The following is a 16,885-nucleotide window of genomic DNA, read 5'->3' as shown; positions in this document are numbered from 1 at the left end:
TGATTGATTGGTCAACTAAAAGAAAAAAAGAAAAGACAGAAAATTACTCTTTTCATGTCCATCTAAAATCTTACACACTGAACAAATGACCTGATTATATCAGTCGAGATAAATCCAAATAAAAAATAACTCAATATGATTTTTTCTAAATGCATGACTGTTAAAACAAATGAGAAAACATTTACCCAAATCAAAAAATGCAGTCCTACTGGAGATGCAACACCGCTGTAGAACCCAATAGTGATCGACCAAAATGTAAAAACCAACACCCCAATTAAACTGCCATCCTTTTTCCATTTTTAGATTAACACTCGTATTTGTTTGGCAACGTTTTTTATGCTGGATGCCCTTCCTGCCACAACACTCTGCATTTATCCTGGCTTGGGACCGGCCTACAGGTGGCACTGGTTTGTGCCTCCATAGGGCTACAGATGCTGGGGATGGAACCCGGGGCGAAGCATGCCCTCTACCACTGAGCTACATCCCCAGCTACTTCGCAACAACAACTTCCTTGCAATTGTTTTGTAAACTAATTTGAGCGTTGCAGCTCTTGAATGCTCCTCATGCTTGCAGGCGGCGTCACAATGAGTGCCGTCACACACCTTGATGTGAACACGAACACACAGTGTGATCTACAGACAGTACATACCCCCAGGGTTTAAACCCCCTTTGAAAAGAATCAAAGAAGACGGTCAAGGTCGGGCTGTGTTGGAACTTGTGTGGAGCTAGAAATGAAATTCCTAAGCGGGTGGAGTGCAACTTAAATACACCTTTGGTCAAACAGCAAAGACAAATGTCTCAGCTGCTCATTAACAGCAAACGGTATAATTTTGTACTTTTCTTTTTAAGATATTTCCAATGTAATATTCATATTTCTTTCTACGTTTTTGTGAAGGTACAGCTAGATTGTTCTCACATCCTTGTGAACAACATGAACACGTGTTTACCTCCGTACGGTCCACACAAACTTACCGCTCTCCCTGCTCTCCGGTGCCCCCCTTTGCTCGTCCAACCGTAGGTCGCTCAGCAGATGCTCCAGGATCTTGAGCGGTGTCCCCGACACCACGACATACCTGTAAGATGAAGAGTCGCAACAATCTTCCTCACTAGAAATCGAGTACCAACTACGAGCAATTCCGTTTCGTAATCCACCCCCACTCGCTTCCTCTTCATTTTCCTCCACATCGTCATCAATGTAGCGAAAATAGGGGACATCAAATGTACAGATTCCTGAACTGCTGTGATCATCCCAGCCATTAGCATCCTCATCACTATTATCCTCCTCATATTCATCATCTATATCCTCTTCTGCCTTTGCAAGCGTGGCCAGCTGGGTGGTCATCTTCATATCTCAACACTTCCGGAGGAGCAGCAGTAATCTGTGGCGTTGCGTACCCAGGGAAGGTGCTGTCCTTGGCGGTGAACTTCTTGCCATCTCTCCTCGTCAGGTACGAGCTTCAGGGATTAAAACGCTCTCCCTGACAGCTCCGACAGAAGCACTGAGAGCCAACTGATTGCTGGTGAAGATGGTAAGCACTGAACACACACACATACCCACTTAACCTGCTTGTCACTGACACTCCCAGCATTGTGCCTTAGGTCTTGGCACAGGCTGGCTTAAATACACACAAACACACTGCACAGAAGCAATTGACTTTGTGGGAATGCACTTTTACAATTACACACAGGCATATCGTCCTAAATCCTTACATTGATTTGCAAAAACCGGTCTTGGTGTCATCTTTGTTCTCTTGTCAGCTGGAAACAAACCGGGCATTCTTTTCTTTATATGCTGTGCTCGAGGCTAAAGCATACATTAGCTTAGATCCTCAAAACACACACACCAACACTATGACTTTGCACGCATGTTTAACAACATGTTGTTACAACTTGAAATTTCCAAGTAAAACACTTAAAGACAGGGCGGTGCATTGTGATTATATGCTTTTCATTGACACGGTTGCTTCGGATGGCTTTCATTCAGTAAGAGGAGCGGGGGGGTCTGACCTCTTGTCGCAATCCTCCTCTCTGGATCCGCCCCCTGACGATGTAGGTGAGGGCCGGTCTGATGGCGACGTCACTGATGATGCCACTCTTCGCAACACCAACACATCCCGTCCTCTCTCCTTCAGACAAACCCTCCCCACTGCCTCCTATGAGAGAGGGAGAGAGGGGGAGAGAGGGGGAGAGAAGAAGGGAGAGAGGAAAACAGAGACTGTGTGTTACAAAGTGAGGCAAGGACAAAACTGCTGGATGGTGATTTAAAGGACAGAAGACACTGGATGTAAACACACAGCATCAATAAGCAATAAAAACAGCGTGATGCATCCTCTTAAATTATTTTTATATTCACTTTATTTAATTTAGGTAATGTGTTTCTTCAAAAACATGAGACGATATATTGCTGTCAGGTTTCTGAACTTGCAAATATTTCCACTAAAGCATTTGTCCGACACAGATTCTCCCACCATCAAAAGGGAAGTATCGCCTTCCTCTGCCTTCTGAAGAAATAATGTTCATAAATAACAATGGAAGCAACCATGAATGCAGACTAACACTTAAATGATCTGTTGCTCCCCCCAAAAAATGATCTGATCTGTAACGTACACACACACACACACACACACACACACACACACCAGTACTGACATCGTAACCCGACTGAGCTCCAGATGCACAAAAGGAGCACAATAGGAGACAGCCTGAGGCAGACAGAACAATGAGAGGAGAGGAGGAGATCAAAGGGAGAGAACAGGAGCAGGAGGTACCAAAGTTTCTCCTCTGCTGCAGCCGGAGGGTTCAGGCATCAATGGACACATGGAGTAACACCTTCTGTATTCTACCTTTACCCTGCACACATAAACACACCTGCACACCTCTACATTATTATGAATATTGCAATATTGTTTTGTTTTGTTTTTTTAAATCTCAGTGAGTTTCACATTGAGCCCCAAAGCACCATAATTGATAACGGCGACAGCAACTTTTAGAACCTTTGCGATAAGACATCAGTGAGCCTAGACACCCCCAAAAACACATTAAAAAAAGTCCAACATGCTGACGTGAATAAGTCAAACGAAACAAAAATCTCTGTGATTGTCAGTTGAACGTGGAGTCATCTGATTCTTAGACACAGCAAGTGGGGTCGGACTTGGGGCAGACAAAGTAACATGCCCAAGGTATTCCATCACTTTGTGTCTTATTGTGTGGACATGCCCTGATGACTCAAGCTGCACTGGAATATTATGCAGATTTCAACCCAGTGAGATCACTGGATCCGCTTCCTCTGCTGTGCTGCTGCAGACATGGGCAACTAAGAGTAAATTCAACATCTGTCAGGTAACTAGAACTTCTTTCTTGAAAATAAGTTGTTTAGTATTTTATCCAGATTTATTTAGTCACCACAAAACATTCAATTCCCATTTGTCAACAGTGCAACTTCCTTTCATTGCATTAAGAAACACAATTTAAATGTATTATTTAATAATAAGTCATCATTATATCATCGCAAGATTATGTGTTGTTTTTGGTATATGCTCTGGAGTGCTTAACTTAAAATCATCTTTATACAGAAAACTCAAAAATAGGATTTAGCAAATCTTAAATATTAAATATCACAATTACCGGTATTTATTATGATGAATAAATATAAAATGTATTAACATAAATTAAAGTAATTCTTAAGGACATGCATCCAGACGGATTTACCAAAGACTACATCCTGCTGTTATTTTTATGTCAAGAGGATATTAAAATCAACCCACATGTGGACCTTGAGCACTTTCAAAAATCCATTGCCTTTTTATTAAATATCTTCCTGGCTTAGCAAGAAAGAAATGCTAAAAGCTGATAAATAAGGCAGAGATGGCTGATGTTAAAGATTCAGCACTGAATTACATTTTGGGCTGGCACCCTGACCGCACCCAGTGTGATATTAAGATAATAGGATCAGTGGTTTAACAGCGTAAAGGAGACACGCTGTTAAACATTCAGATCCAAAAATTGTGACCACAGGCGAGAAACTCTCCTGTCCTTTCTTCTCTATCTCTACCATCAACTTTATAATGAAGTACTTTAAATACAGTGAGAAATGAAGATGACGTAGGTATCATACAGGAAAAAATGTTTCTCATACGGTAGCAAACTGATGATCTTTTCGATAACACACCCCTCGCACTCTACACAGATGCCAAGAAAACTGTGCAAAGAGTGAGGGAATACACACATACACACACACACACACACACACACCCACACACACACACACACACACACACACACGATCAAACGTTTTCCATGAATGTACTATAAACAAAAACACATCTCCCAAGCGCCCCCCGCCCCACCCTGGCAGATGTTACTATATGTGCACACAAGTCCAAAGTGGCTCTCAAGAACAACATTAATGTTGCCTGAGAAAGAATGCATGCCATGAAGAACAAAAATATACAAAACCCAAACTTAAGCACAGGAGAGGAGGGGCTCAGAACATTATGCAATACAGAAGAACAAAAAAAAGCTAGATGAAAGGCAAGAGACTGGGAAGAAAAGCGAGAGACAGGGAGAAATAAAACAGACAGGGGTCGAGAAAAGGAGAAGGAAGTTGTTAGAATATGTAATTGTTTTTTCCAGTATATTTGTAGTTAAGGTGTGTTTAAGTCAGCTGGAAATTACAGCACCGCAGTTTTCAATAAAATTAAAATGGATTAGTTTCTCTGCCCACAACAGCAACGTGACAAGCTCTTTTAATCCCAAAAAACTGGCAATAATTCAAGATAACAGACATTATTATTTTAAAGCTATCAAATGATGTCATAGATTTGGCGGGGGACTTCTTGGCAGTTATTCCAGGATGTCCACCCTGCTGACATCCACTCTACGTAAGTAGAACCCTGAAAAAACCCAGTTCTCAGGACAGTCGCTTGACCTCTGCTAACAGGTGCCTCAGCCTTTTCCTTCCACTTCTTACCATCCCTTCCTTCAATTCATCCATCTGTGCTTCCACCCTGTCTCCACCCATCCCTCTACACCCTCTTCCCTTTGCACTCTGGGAAATCGTTTTTGTGTTTCCTCTTCGTTGCTGTGCACGAGTTCAGTTCCTGTCTGGCTTTTCATGGTCAGACTTTAAGCTCCAAAGGTTTAAGAGTTTTAGAAGAGAAACTAGAACCTGTTGTGGTCCCATCAGAGTCATAACTGTACACACACGTACCACAGACATACACAAATCAAAAGAGGGATATCTGTACATGAAAATAAAGTAAACGACAATGCAAAATGTATTTGGACTCTTATGCAATCAGGATTTGTGTGATGTTCCTTTGCCCTCTCGGTCAGTCTGTGTTTTCACACACAAGTTTCCTGCATGTGTGCTTTCCGCTTCCTTTCGGCTCTCCAAGAGGCCTAAAGGAACACATACAATACATCATAGTGTGTGTGAGCAAAAGTGTGTACATTGGTGTCTGTGCTGATAGCAACCCGGTCGTATCTGTGCTGTTACAGCGCCAGGCCCAATTCCTGGAAATAATGAATAAGAATATGAAAAGAGAGCATTTAGGTCAGCAGCACAGACGCATGCAACCACACAAACACACACACACATACACAAACAGTGGTTCCACAAAGTAGCATAGAGAGTGTGCGTGTGTGTATATGCATGCGTCATACATGCTGTGGTGTTGTATAATCCCCTGTGCAGGTTGTACAACACATTGCAGACTAAAGTTACATCACCAGAGAAACTGCCCACACCACAGCTTAAAGTAATGGGGGGGAAAAATCAGCACGACAAACTGGTGGTTTTAAATTTCATAACACAGTCTAACATTCCATGCAAGGTGCAAAGTTATAATCAATAAAAAAATTATGTCCATCTTTTCTGGATTTGTTTTCTTGATTACATCGCAACCACAAAGTATCTAATGATATTACTTCATACTTTTTCACTCAATATTTGCAAATGATACACCCTGCATATTATATGTCAGTGTCTCACATATCATTTTGGACATTTATTCATATTTTAACGCTGTACTTTTTTGGTCAGTTCTGGATACTTGAACAGAAGTATGAGTATGTTTATACTGTAAACATTTCTTCATTAATTCATTTTTGTCCATCCCAATAACCTTCAAATGCCTTAAAGTGATTTTAAATTGAAAATCTACATTCATTACAGAAGCCTTAAACCTCAAAATAAAAATCCTGCTTCAAAGAAAATAATGATATGACAATAAGAATCTATGAGTCAACTAACAAAAGGCAGAATACATACATATAAACCTCCACAGCTGCTCATATGTAAAACGTGATAAAAATATTTAGTCCATTTTCCCAATTAAACTTGAAATGCATTAAATGTAACTGTGAATTTGAACCCAGGGAATCAGAAAGACTTGAGGTATTTCTTCAAGAGTTGACATGTATGTCGTGTGTATGGGAATCATTTCTTCGTACTCCAGCTTTAACAACACTAGAACATCTTTCACACATTCTTAGATTTGTTATAATACATGTTTTAAATTTTGATATAAGGAAATCATATAAACTCTAGAAATTGCCCGAGGCTGAACGTCAGTCAGTCTCAAACAGATGAGACATTTGTCTAGTTTGTCCAACGCACACATCCAACGCAGGATGAAATCACTCTGCATTTGCTTCGCTTCCTGCCCTCAGGTGAGCTGAAGACATTATACACTCACTAACACCCCACTCATTATGTGTACACACTGACTCAGCCCGCCACAGCACCAGCATCTCATGAACACACACAGACGCACACTGACATATGATTACAAGCTCCTAAAATGAACAAGGACACTCTTCACTTGACAGAGTGTGAGATCACATTTCTTTAAACTCCTGCATGCTTGCATGTCCGAGTTAAGTTTTCAAATGATGCACGCACAGAGTCCGCGTACGATGAATGTGTATCAGTTTATCTGTCCTGTAGGTTTACCTGCATCATCACTCACCCAGATCCGTGAGTAACTAGTGTGTGTGTGCTTAAATGTGACGAAAGCAATAATGTCATTTACCACATGATGATGTCCATCACTCTCTACTCATGTTAACCATCCAGCCACAGCTCTCTCTACAGATTACACGATGAAACACCAACAAGTTCACAGAATGACATCATCAGCTCTTCTAAATGTTCTGCATGGCTTTAATGACTTTACATAATTTAGGAATCATTAATCATGCTCTCCACTCACCGCCTGGTTCCTGTCAGGTAGCCTGTAGTTGTGATTCTGCAGCAGCCGGCAGCCGTCCTTGGCCAGCCGCTGGACGGCCTCCAGCCCCAGCCGGCTTGTAAGCTCTTCGCGGCCGCATGTCACCATTCCTCCACCACCTCCGCCGCCGACACCTCCACGCAACGCACACACTCCGCCCAGCTGAAATGCAGGAGGCAGAAACATATATCTCAAGCCGCAGTCCCAGGACATGATGGAGACACTCAGAAAGTGTTTGAGGGATGGAGGTCAGGAGAGCTCAGTGTTTGGGTACAAAGGAGAATGAACACAGTTTCGGCATAATGCTGGAGCCTGCAATGGTAAGTTTCAGTTGTCCCTTTATGTCCATGCGGGGGGAAATAAGATGAAACGGAAATCCTCTTTATCTCTTGTTCTTTCTATCTATTACAGGCTGTAATTCCCTTTATCTCTTCCACGTCTCTCTTTGTCTGAGTCTGACTCCTCTGTATCAGACAATCTGGCAGAAAAAGAATGAGTGTGTGTGATTACTAGTGTAAGTGGGCGGGAGTGTGTGTCTGTGTGGGAAGAGTGTGTGCTGGCGTTTGAGAGACTCCTCCCTCCCAGTTTCATAGTTTATATAGAATCATAGTTTGTCATTTGTCTTTATGGACGTGTCAATGTCAAAGAAAGAATGAAGAAAGAAATGAAAGAATCAAGGAAAGAAAGAATGAATAAAAGAAATATGTAAAGAAAAAAGAAGTTGAGAAAGAAAGTTAAAAAAAAGAAAAAGTAGAAAAGAAGAAAAAAGTATTAAGAAATAAATAAAGGAAGAAGTTGCTCCGTGTGTGTGTGTGTGTGTGTGTGTGTGTGTGTGTGTGTGTGTGTGTGTGTGTGTGTGTGTGTGTGTGTGTGTGTGTGTGTGTGTGTGTGTGTGTGTGTGTGTGTGTGTTCCCTAGGGTGTTGCAGTATGATGCTTATCACCAGTTGTGGGCAGCAGGGTCTGTTTATTTTCCCTGGGACAGGAGAGAGGGGTATTTCATTTGGCTTATTGCTGGTTGTGAGCTCCACTATCCCACGGTACCATGTTGTAGCAGAGGGTGACTGACACACACACACACACACACACACACACACACACACAAACACACACACACACACACACACACAACACTGCAGCATACTCCCAAGCTTCGTTTTTGTTGACTTGGAAAACTTGCCTCAATGACAATCCTTATCTGTGAGAAAAACCACGTACACACCAGCGTTACATCAGAAGCCCCCGTCTCATCACCGTTTCCTGCTGCAGGTTCCTGCCCCACACTGACGCCACACAGACTGGCCTGTCTCTGTGTATTTACTTTGTGTTGTTGTCTCCTCTCTTCCATTGTATTCTTTAGTTATTTATTTTGTGTCTTGTGTTTAGTGTCAATGACAAGCAGAAACCTCAGTGATCTGTTTAGTTATTACATTTTTAGCGTGTAACATTTTATTTCATTTAATTTTAACCAGTTAAGTCAATTGAGAACTAATTCTCATTTAATCAGAATCCTTTAGTAAAATTGCTTACCATTATGATTATTATTATCATGGAAATATCACATATTGAAAGACATCAGATCCACTCTCAACCTCATTCAGCCCTATGGTCAATTTAGAATCTCTAATTCACTTATGTTACATGTTTTTGGTGGCAGGAGGAAACAGGAGAACCTACAAAGACACGGGGTGAACATGCAAGCTCCTTACAGAAAGGCCCTCAGTTGGATTCGAACTTGAGACCTTCTTTCTGTGAGGCTACAGGCGACCCACCGCACCGCTGTGCTGTAATAAACTGTGAAAACCATACACCACTGCAATCTTACTTCAGGCCTCTAAAATTATCCAAATGCTATAATACTGGGTCCCCAAAGCTGCAGCTGGTGGTGTGTGTGTGTGTGTGGGGGGGGGGGGGTCCATGAGAAGGCTTTCTTTTAAATACAGGGTTACATCCCAGAACATGTGAGCCACGGGTCCAGAGAGTAGAGTATGTGTAACTGTGTTTATATATAGTACTTTTTTCTTGTTCTCCTCCTCTTCATCTCTAGTGTAATCACTCAATAAATAGTTGATGAAGAAAAAGAGGTTTCCACTGTACAGAAAGGGGACGAGAGACTAAGCAACCCCCCCCCCCCCAGCACACTATTCTTGACTGCATTTTCTAAATTCAGCCGGCTTTTGGGGGTGAATAAATGAACTCCATGACCTTTAAAAGAGAAATGAAGCCTGTTTTATTATTATGGATGTCCCCAGATGATGTGTGCAGGAGATTATAGTTCAGTGGGCCAACATTGGTCATATTCAACATGGTTTATGGTAATAAAGCACACAATGATGTGTTTGGCCAAGTATAAACTCAATCCAGACTAACAAGACATGCTGATTTTACACTTGTTAGGGGCAGCATAAGATGACATTTCCTTCAGTGTATTGAAGCAGGAGGTGTTTATTACCGGGCTGCTCTCCTCGCTGGGTGTACCAGGTTCCTGTGGGCTCGTCTCTGCCGTCTCAGAGTCCTGCTCTGACACTGCAAACAACCGCAGAGCAGAGTTATTAGTGACAGCACTTCACAATCTCTGCAGGACATTCTGAAGACGTTCAAATGGACACAATTTCTCGGTAAAGCAAACACATACACTTACAAGCTTTTCGAGTCTTTCGGGCGAGAGCAGCGGCCAACTCACTTTGTACCTTTTGAAGAGAAGGTTTCAAAGTAAGACATACACCACAAATACACCAGTTTGGATTTTTTTTTGGTATATCATCCTGGATGATTCACTGCCTTCAAACAAGGATGCACAAACTGACCGTTGAGGTGAGTCTCTCAAGAGCTTTCATCTGGAGAATCTCACTGCAGATATCCCTGTTTCCTTCAGAGTCCTCCTCTGACCTAGGACACACACACACACACACACACACACACACACACACACACACACACACACACACACACACACACACACACACACACACACACACACAGCTTTATTTTTCATCTCTATCGCCCCCTGGTAGCCCTGCAGAGGAACTACAGGTTGTGAATGCTCCTAGTCACTGTGTTCTTGTACACTTCAGCATTTGAATTTTCATTATCTTCTGTTATTTTATTGTATTAAAAATAAGAATATGCTGCACAGCAGGGGTGTGCAGCATATTCTGATTGAATATTTTATATTGTGAAGAATTGAACTGTGGGGTTTTTTTACTTGCAAATCTTTACATCGGGCTTCCCTCTGCGCACCCCTTCACTCTTTCAAGTGGTTCCATTTTAAATATCTAGCAGACGCGCCCTTCTATGGATGTTAGATGTTCTTATCTTTGCAGCAAAGCCGCCCCATGCATGTTCATGTGTTAAGAGCGCATATAAATGTGTGAAAGTCACGGATTTGTTTCAAGCATGAATTTATCTGTAAACATTTTTGTGTGCATCTAAATGTGTATGTGTGTTTACTGTATTGCTAAGTTGATGTTTTGGGGTAAATATCCTATTTTTCCAAAGCAATAATGCCAGCTTTTGTGTAAACAAACACTAGAGGGCTTCTAATAAAATATCGTGTTATTTTACAAAGTCTACCATTTTGAATTCCTCACCTTCACCCCAGACACACACAAAATATTGATTTTATCAGCAGATCCCAGTGACAGCCATAACGGCGTGTGAGGTAAAAGCGTGTGTCTGTAATTTGATAAGGGAATAATATTTGTAGAGGGTGGATAGATGCAGCCCTCAGCCTGACATTTCCCCTATTGGTGCTGACACAAACAGAGAGATGGGGGCAGGCAGACCGACAGATGCCTGAGAATAATGTGAAAATGCACCTGACAAAGAGGTTATGTGATCAGTTTGGTTTGTTGATTTTGTTGGAGGATCACAAAAAAAACAACAACTAATGTATGGATTTGCATGAAATTTTCGCCATACATGAATTCTAGCATAACCTGAACGTGATTCACTTTAGTGGTGATCCAGGGTTAGTGGAAGACTGCACTCTGTGCACTTGTTATGATTGCAAATAAAAGCCATGTCGCAGCTGGGCTCTCCTTTCGGTGTTTATGACAGAATGACCTCCTTTGAAATAAGACGACTGATATCTACACCTGTGACATAGCTGGATGATCCAGAGAGCAGTCATGGCTGCTTGATCAAATGATGTCTGTCAAAACTTTGTGGAGGGGTGTAGCATGGATAGGGGGTTACTAATAAGACATGTGCGGAAGAAAAAAATAGAATAGATTAAACCTTGCTTCTTTATGCACACATGGTCACGCTATGAAAAAACAAGCCCAAACACTTGAGCCACAGGTTGTAGATTTATGGAGGAGAACGTGGTCTTTGCAAAAAGCAGTAACTGGTTCTGCTTCTCTCTAGCCAAATGATTCTCTGCTAGAAGTGTGTTTGACTTTGGCTTTTTTTTTTTTTTTTGAAACACAGCAGACACAATGCCTTCGAAAATCATTTCTCCTCCCAAGCTGGGGTGTCACATTTTAGCTCCTGGCAATTCTGCACCTCCTGTGCATTGATATACAGAGAACAATGTATTTCAAAGGCTGAAGAAATGGAGTCTTAATTACTAGGGTTGGGTTGAAGTTAGTTTGGGTTAGGGTTGACTGATGTTAACTCTTGCTACACTAATAATAACATTTGTACTGTACATACTTTAAATTAATGAAGGCGATGACCTCCGCTGAAGCACAAGCATTGCTTCTACCAACATGTGAAAGAGGTTTTCCAGCCATTCTAACCCTTTACACTGAAAGACAGAAATGTTAATTGTATAACTTGCAGTGTTTATTTGATTATCAGCTAATTAATAATAATAATAATAATAATAATAATAATAATAATAATAGGGAATTTTCAAACCTGCTTGATGCAACAGTCTTGTTAAAATATATCTCATGAAATTATTATTTCTGAAAGAAGCACTGCAGCGAACAATGAACTAATCATCTTAAATGACCAAAATGTACCCATAGTAAATATTATTGTTCACACACAGCAGCCCCTTTCACATCATGCTGGTAGTGTTGATAGAACCTGATTAATGACGCACACTGAGAAACCTCTTCTATACAACTACTACAGTAGAGATAACCCATTTAATTAGTACCATGTTGTTCTTAGGGTTCACAAAAATTGAAATCACATCAAGATGGAATAATTTCATACGCTGCTGGAATCAATTACACTGAAATCATTAGATTAAGCTACAGAAAATAGCAAAGTATCGTCATTTGGGATGAGTATGAAGGTCAGTTAAACCTGGATGCATTTACAGTCTTGCTGTAGCAACTTCAAAATTCATTCATTCATTTATTCATTTTCTGTAACCGCTTCATCCGCTTGTGCGAGTTGCTGGAAGCTGGAGCCTATCCCAGCTGACTGAGGGCGTGAGGCGGGGGGAACTCCAGGCATGACGCCAGTGCACTGCGGAGCCACACAGAGACAGACAACCACGCACACACACACTCACACCTATGAACAATTTTGGACCGTCCAATTAATGCATGCCGATTGCCTTTTGATACATGCACTAAGGTGAGCCTTCTCCTTTTGTGAGACCTTTTATTGAATAGTCATTATTAAATATTAATCACAATAGCTGGAATGGATATAGCATATCCCACATTTTCTAAGAAGCAAGAGTAATTAATATATTTTATTCGTTAGTCTGTATCTGCTCTTCATAACTTAAGAACATGGCTTAAACAGCTTTATGCTAATGCATCCCCAAGTCTCCAAGAAGTAGCCTGTGGTTTTCCCTCACGGCTACAAAAATACTTTTTCCTTTCCATCAACAAGAAATAGAGACCACTGGGTGTGTGACACAGTCGGAGCGACAGAGATGGTGCCTGAAGTGAAACGGTGTGACAGAGATGGAGATAGCTGCGTGATCACAGCGACAGACGGTGAGAATTAAATATATAACCGCAGCTATGTCAAATCTGCAAAGGCAGAACGGACGGTGTCAATGTCAGTAACACCATCTTCTTGTTCCCTCTGCATCCTGCAAACCTGTGAGACGCTGCAGTCAAGTGCCTCTTCCTGGAATCCACTGCAATGTATATAGAGTAACCGATAGGGAACATACAGTAGGACTAGGATGACACAGATTAATATAACATTCAATTCCCCTTGCTGCTGCGCCTTTCCACTGGCATCTGTAAAAACCCTTTGAAGTGAACATGGATGAATGTGTTGATGTGTACGCTTATTCCCTAACCCCCCCTCGCTCTCCTTCTTTCTCTCTCCCATCCTCTCTCTCTCTGAGTGACAGATTGAGTTCAGTGACAGACTCAGCAGGAATCCCACATGAAGAAACGGCAAAGCAGGGAACTCTGGCTAATGCCACTATGCGTGTGTGTGCGTGTGTGTGTCTCACAGCTCATCTCTAAGGAGTATGTATATCTTTCACATGTGTAGAGGGAGGATTTAAAACGGTGAATTAGATTATGTTCCTACCTGGGAATTGAAGGAAGTCAATCCCTGAATATTTTCCCCTTTAAAGCATTTTGACAACTAAAGATTTTACATGTTGTCTATGTGAACGGCTGCATAATCAATGTCATGTTGAGGCAGTCTGCTGTATTTTCCAAAGTCAACTGTCTTACAATCTAATATTGTTCCCGGTTGGATGGTGACTCAATTTTGGCAACAGATTAGAGTCTAAAACAGTTTTACAAAATAAACTTGACAAACTAGAAGTTCATGTCTCAATTCACCGTCACTGGACTGATGCTTTCTATCCACCACAAAAGAGCATGAAGCTAAATTTTCATTGACACTTACGGACTGTTGGTCCCGCCTCCTGAGCGAAACTGGACATATGGGGCCAATTGTAGGAGGAGCCTAACGGCCTCGGGCCACTCCCCCTCATTGGAGCGAAACTCACAGGAGGCGGAGTCACATTCCTCAAAGCTGAACTGGTAATAAGAATTGGAGTCTGAAAACACCACCCGCTGGTCGACTGGAGAAAAAGACGGAAAACATCAATATCAATGTGTGTAGCAGGTAGTTTTTGTTATTTTTACCATTATTATTAATATTATTATTATTGTGTTATTATAAGAAGAAGAAGAAGAAGATATACTTTATTGATCCCCTTGGGGAAATTACATTTGTCACTCAGGTGTACATTTGTGAGCTGTGACTGTTTTAATAATAGAGGTATAAAAAAGCTGATAAAAAAAAACAGTTCATAAAGGTTTAATACAGTATAATCTAAGTCTGACTTTGATTAGCTCATTAGGTGAGCTAGATGTCTTTACCATTGTTAGATACAGATATATATGGTATCCTGTATTAACAGATGATGAAAGAATCATTATTAAATCTTGATGGGTGAATTCATCTATTTCATTGTAAAATATCTGGTGAACTGGTTCACTATTTGTTTCTTTACAGATATACAGATGTTACTGATATTGCTGGAAGGTTACATTAAATATTGAAACGCTGTACACCCTACACACATGTTTGTGTGTTTGTGTGCGTGGTTGTGTTTTTACCAGACAGCAGTATTCCCAGCTCCAGCAGCACCTGCCAGACACGCACAGCAGTCGTCCGGCAGCGCACATAAACGCATTGCTCACACAGCCATTGCACCAGCTCCACACCGACGTAGCTACGGCTGTTAAAATACACACATCATCAGCGAACAAGTAAAACCAGACAGGGTTAAAATACTCTGCATATGCACACACACACTTCTTCCCCTGGCACAAGTCTCGTCTTTTTTTATTTAATCAATGTTCATTGATTATTCATGAGGTCTCTTAAACACTGACTACTCTCTGTCTGCTTTTAGCCTGGTCAACTCTTTGAGTAAGTCTGAGTGGCTGTTTGAGACATCCGAGGGAAATGATGTTGAAGAGTAGTCATTGCCCTCAGACATCTTTATATTGTATTCTATATTGCATCCTAGTGTATACATTCCCAGCTTAAATGGTGTTACGCTTTGCTTGTCTTACGACAACCTGATAACGCAGAAATGCAGAAGCAAACGTACCGTATGATTCTGGCCAGGTGGATCTTGTCTTTGGCCGGGTATGGTCCATGAGAGAGGAACGCGTTCCTCACAGTTCGACCAGCACACGGAAAACTCTGGGAGCAAGACTGAAACGCAAGGATAGTCGAGGAATTTGTTATTTTAAAATATCAACACCAAACTATATCTGAGTACAGATGGGAACATTGGGATTAAAATTAGGTGTTTCAGAGGAACCTTTGGCACAATGCTGTCTTGAATTGGGATTACGGACAAACAAAAATCTAGTGTGAAGTGTACGGCACAGTATTTATTTATTTTTTTTAGATTTTATAAGATGCTTTAATCAGAAGACGCCCCTGCATATTGTGGTTAATGACCCACAAATGCTGTGCTTTCACCACAACCACTACTGTGCAAACGCACAACAAGAAAATGGACACTACAGAGGAAGTCGAATTAAACCTTTATCCTCTGAAATAGTTTCAGACAGCTATGATGAAGATCCGGCTGTCGGGAAGTCGGCCGCTTTGCTGCTAAAGGTTTCACTATATCAACCCGGACTGCAAATGTAACCTTTTGTAGCGCGAAGAACAAGGAGCATTAATTAGCACTAGATGAGGTCGACGTGTCTGGAGATTTAAATAATCAATGAAGTGGGGAATCTTATGTGTAAATGTGTCGTCTCTCTCTTAATGGAGACATGCACTAATCATTTCTGCTGTTGGGAGATTGCTGCAGGTGAGCTTTTAATTCAACCACCTACATCTCATCTTTTATTGATCAGAAGGATAACTTTTATGACCCAGTTCATCAACTCTGAAGAATATACGTGTATGAACAAGGATATTACACACAGCCCACCTCCTTCTCCTCCTCCTCAGCAAAGTATTATGCATGAAAGGAAATCATTGAAGGGATTGGGAGAAGGCGCAGGCAGAGGGAAGATGACAAGAGCGCTGTTTAAATGGCGATGCAGCAGATGCAGCTGGCTTTTAGAGATAACGGGAGATGGGAGTCATTCATGGCATATCTAAAGCATACCTATGGATAATTAAGGGGTCAAACAGGACCACTATGACACCCATATGCACCATTTTATGCACCGTTTAAAGATTTTTTTTACAAAAAAGAGTTGGACATCCCCCGAATGCAATCGCTGCATTAGCTTTAAACCTTAAGCTATAGATAGTTTAACTCGGGCCCTGGGTGACCAGATAGCTTGTGTGGCTTCATGCAGCTACCACTGACCTGCTCACAAGGACAACTCGCAGTCTCGCTCCCAGAGGAATGAGACACTAACGGTGTGTATCTGTTATAATCCTGCTCTTGATTCAAGGATAGGACCGTATGTTAATAAACGTGTTTACATGGGCTACTTGCTCTATTCCATCCACTCTCCAATATACATGCTGCAGAGCAGACCTGACTTGAAGACTAATAAGGCTTAATTTCAGTCTTTGCTTTTGTACACATATGGGAGACAATTTCGCAAGTAGCTGCACTTCAAGCAGACACTGTAACTCCTATGATAGGATAAGAGAATGCAATTGATTCTGCAGTGAATTGAAACAATAGAGGTTGGAGCCTGGGAATTTTTGAACACCAGATCTGTCACTATTCCTGCCTGCAGAAACTTGCCCATTAATGGTGGGAAAGAGAAAAGTT

At 41.4% G+C, this 16,885-nt stretch overlaps 1 protein-coding gene across 1 annotated transcript in view; it reads right to left on the bottom strand.

The window, feature by feature from the left end:
• rapgef5a (Rap guanine nucleotide exchange factor (GEF) 5a) overlaps positions 1-16,885 on the bottom strand; it is a 36,232-nt gene that overhangs the window by 9,355 nt on the left and 9,992 nt on the right. The window contains exons 3-11 of the mRNA XM_068332340.1: positions 15,239-15,345; positions 14,739-14,860; positions 14,020-14,197; positions 10,038-10,119; positions 9,872-9,920; positions 9,683-9,756; positions 7,215-7,394; positions 2,008-2,153; positions 973-1,073 (exon numbers count right to left, since the gene is read on the bottom strand). Coding sequence (XP_068188441.1) covers positions 973-1,073; positions 2,008-2,153; positions 7,215-7,394; positions 9,683-9,756; positions 9,872-9,920; positions 10,038-10,119; positions 14,020-14,197; positions 14,739-14,860; positions 15,239-15,345 — 1,039 coding nt within the window. The remainder of the gene's footprint in view (positions 1-972; positions 1,074-2,007; positions 2,154-7,214; positions 7,395-9,682; positions 9,757-9,871; positions 9,921-10,037; positions 10,120-14,019; positions 14,198-14,738; positions 14,861-15,238; positions 15,346-16,885) is intronic.

The sequence above is a fragment of the Antennarius striatus genome, chromosome 14 (genome assembly GCF_040054535.1).
Source record: "Antennarius striatus isolate MH-2024 chromosome 14, ASM4005453v1, whole genome shotgun sequence".
In the NCBI taxonomy this organism is placed as follows: Eukaryota; Metazoa; Chordata; class Actinopteri; order Lophiiformes; family Antennariidae; genus Antennarius; species Antennarius striatus.
Note: the sequence above shows the minus strand (reverse complement) of the source record. Positions and strands in the feature narration are given on the sequence as shown.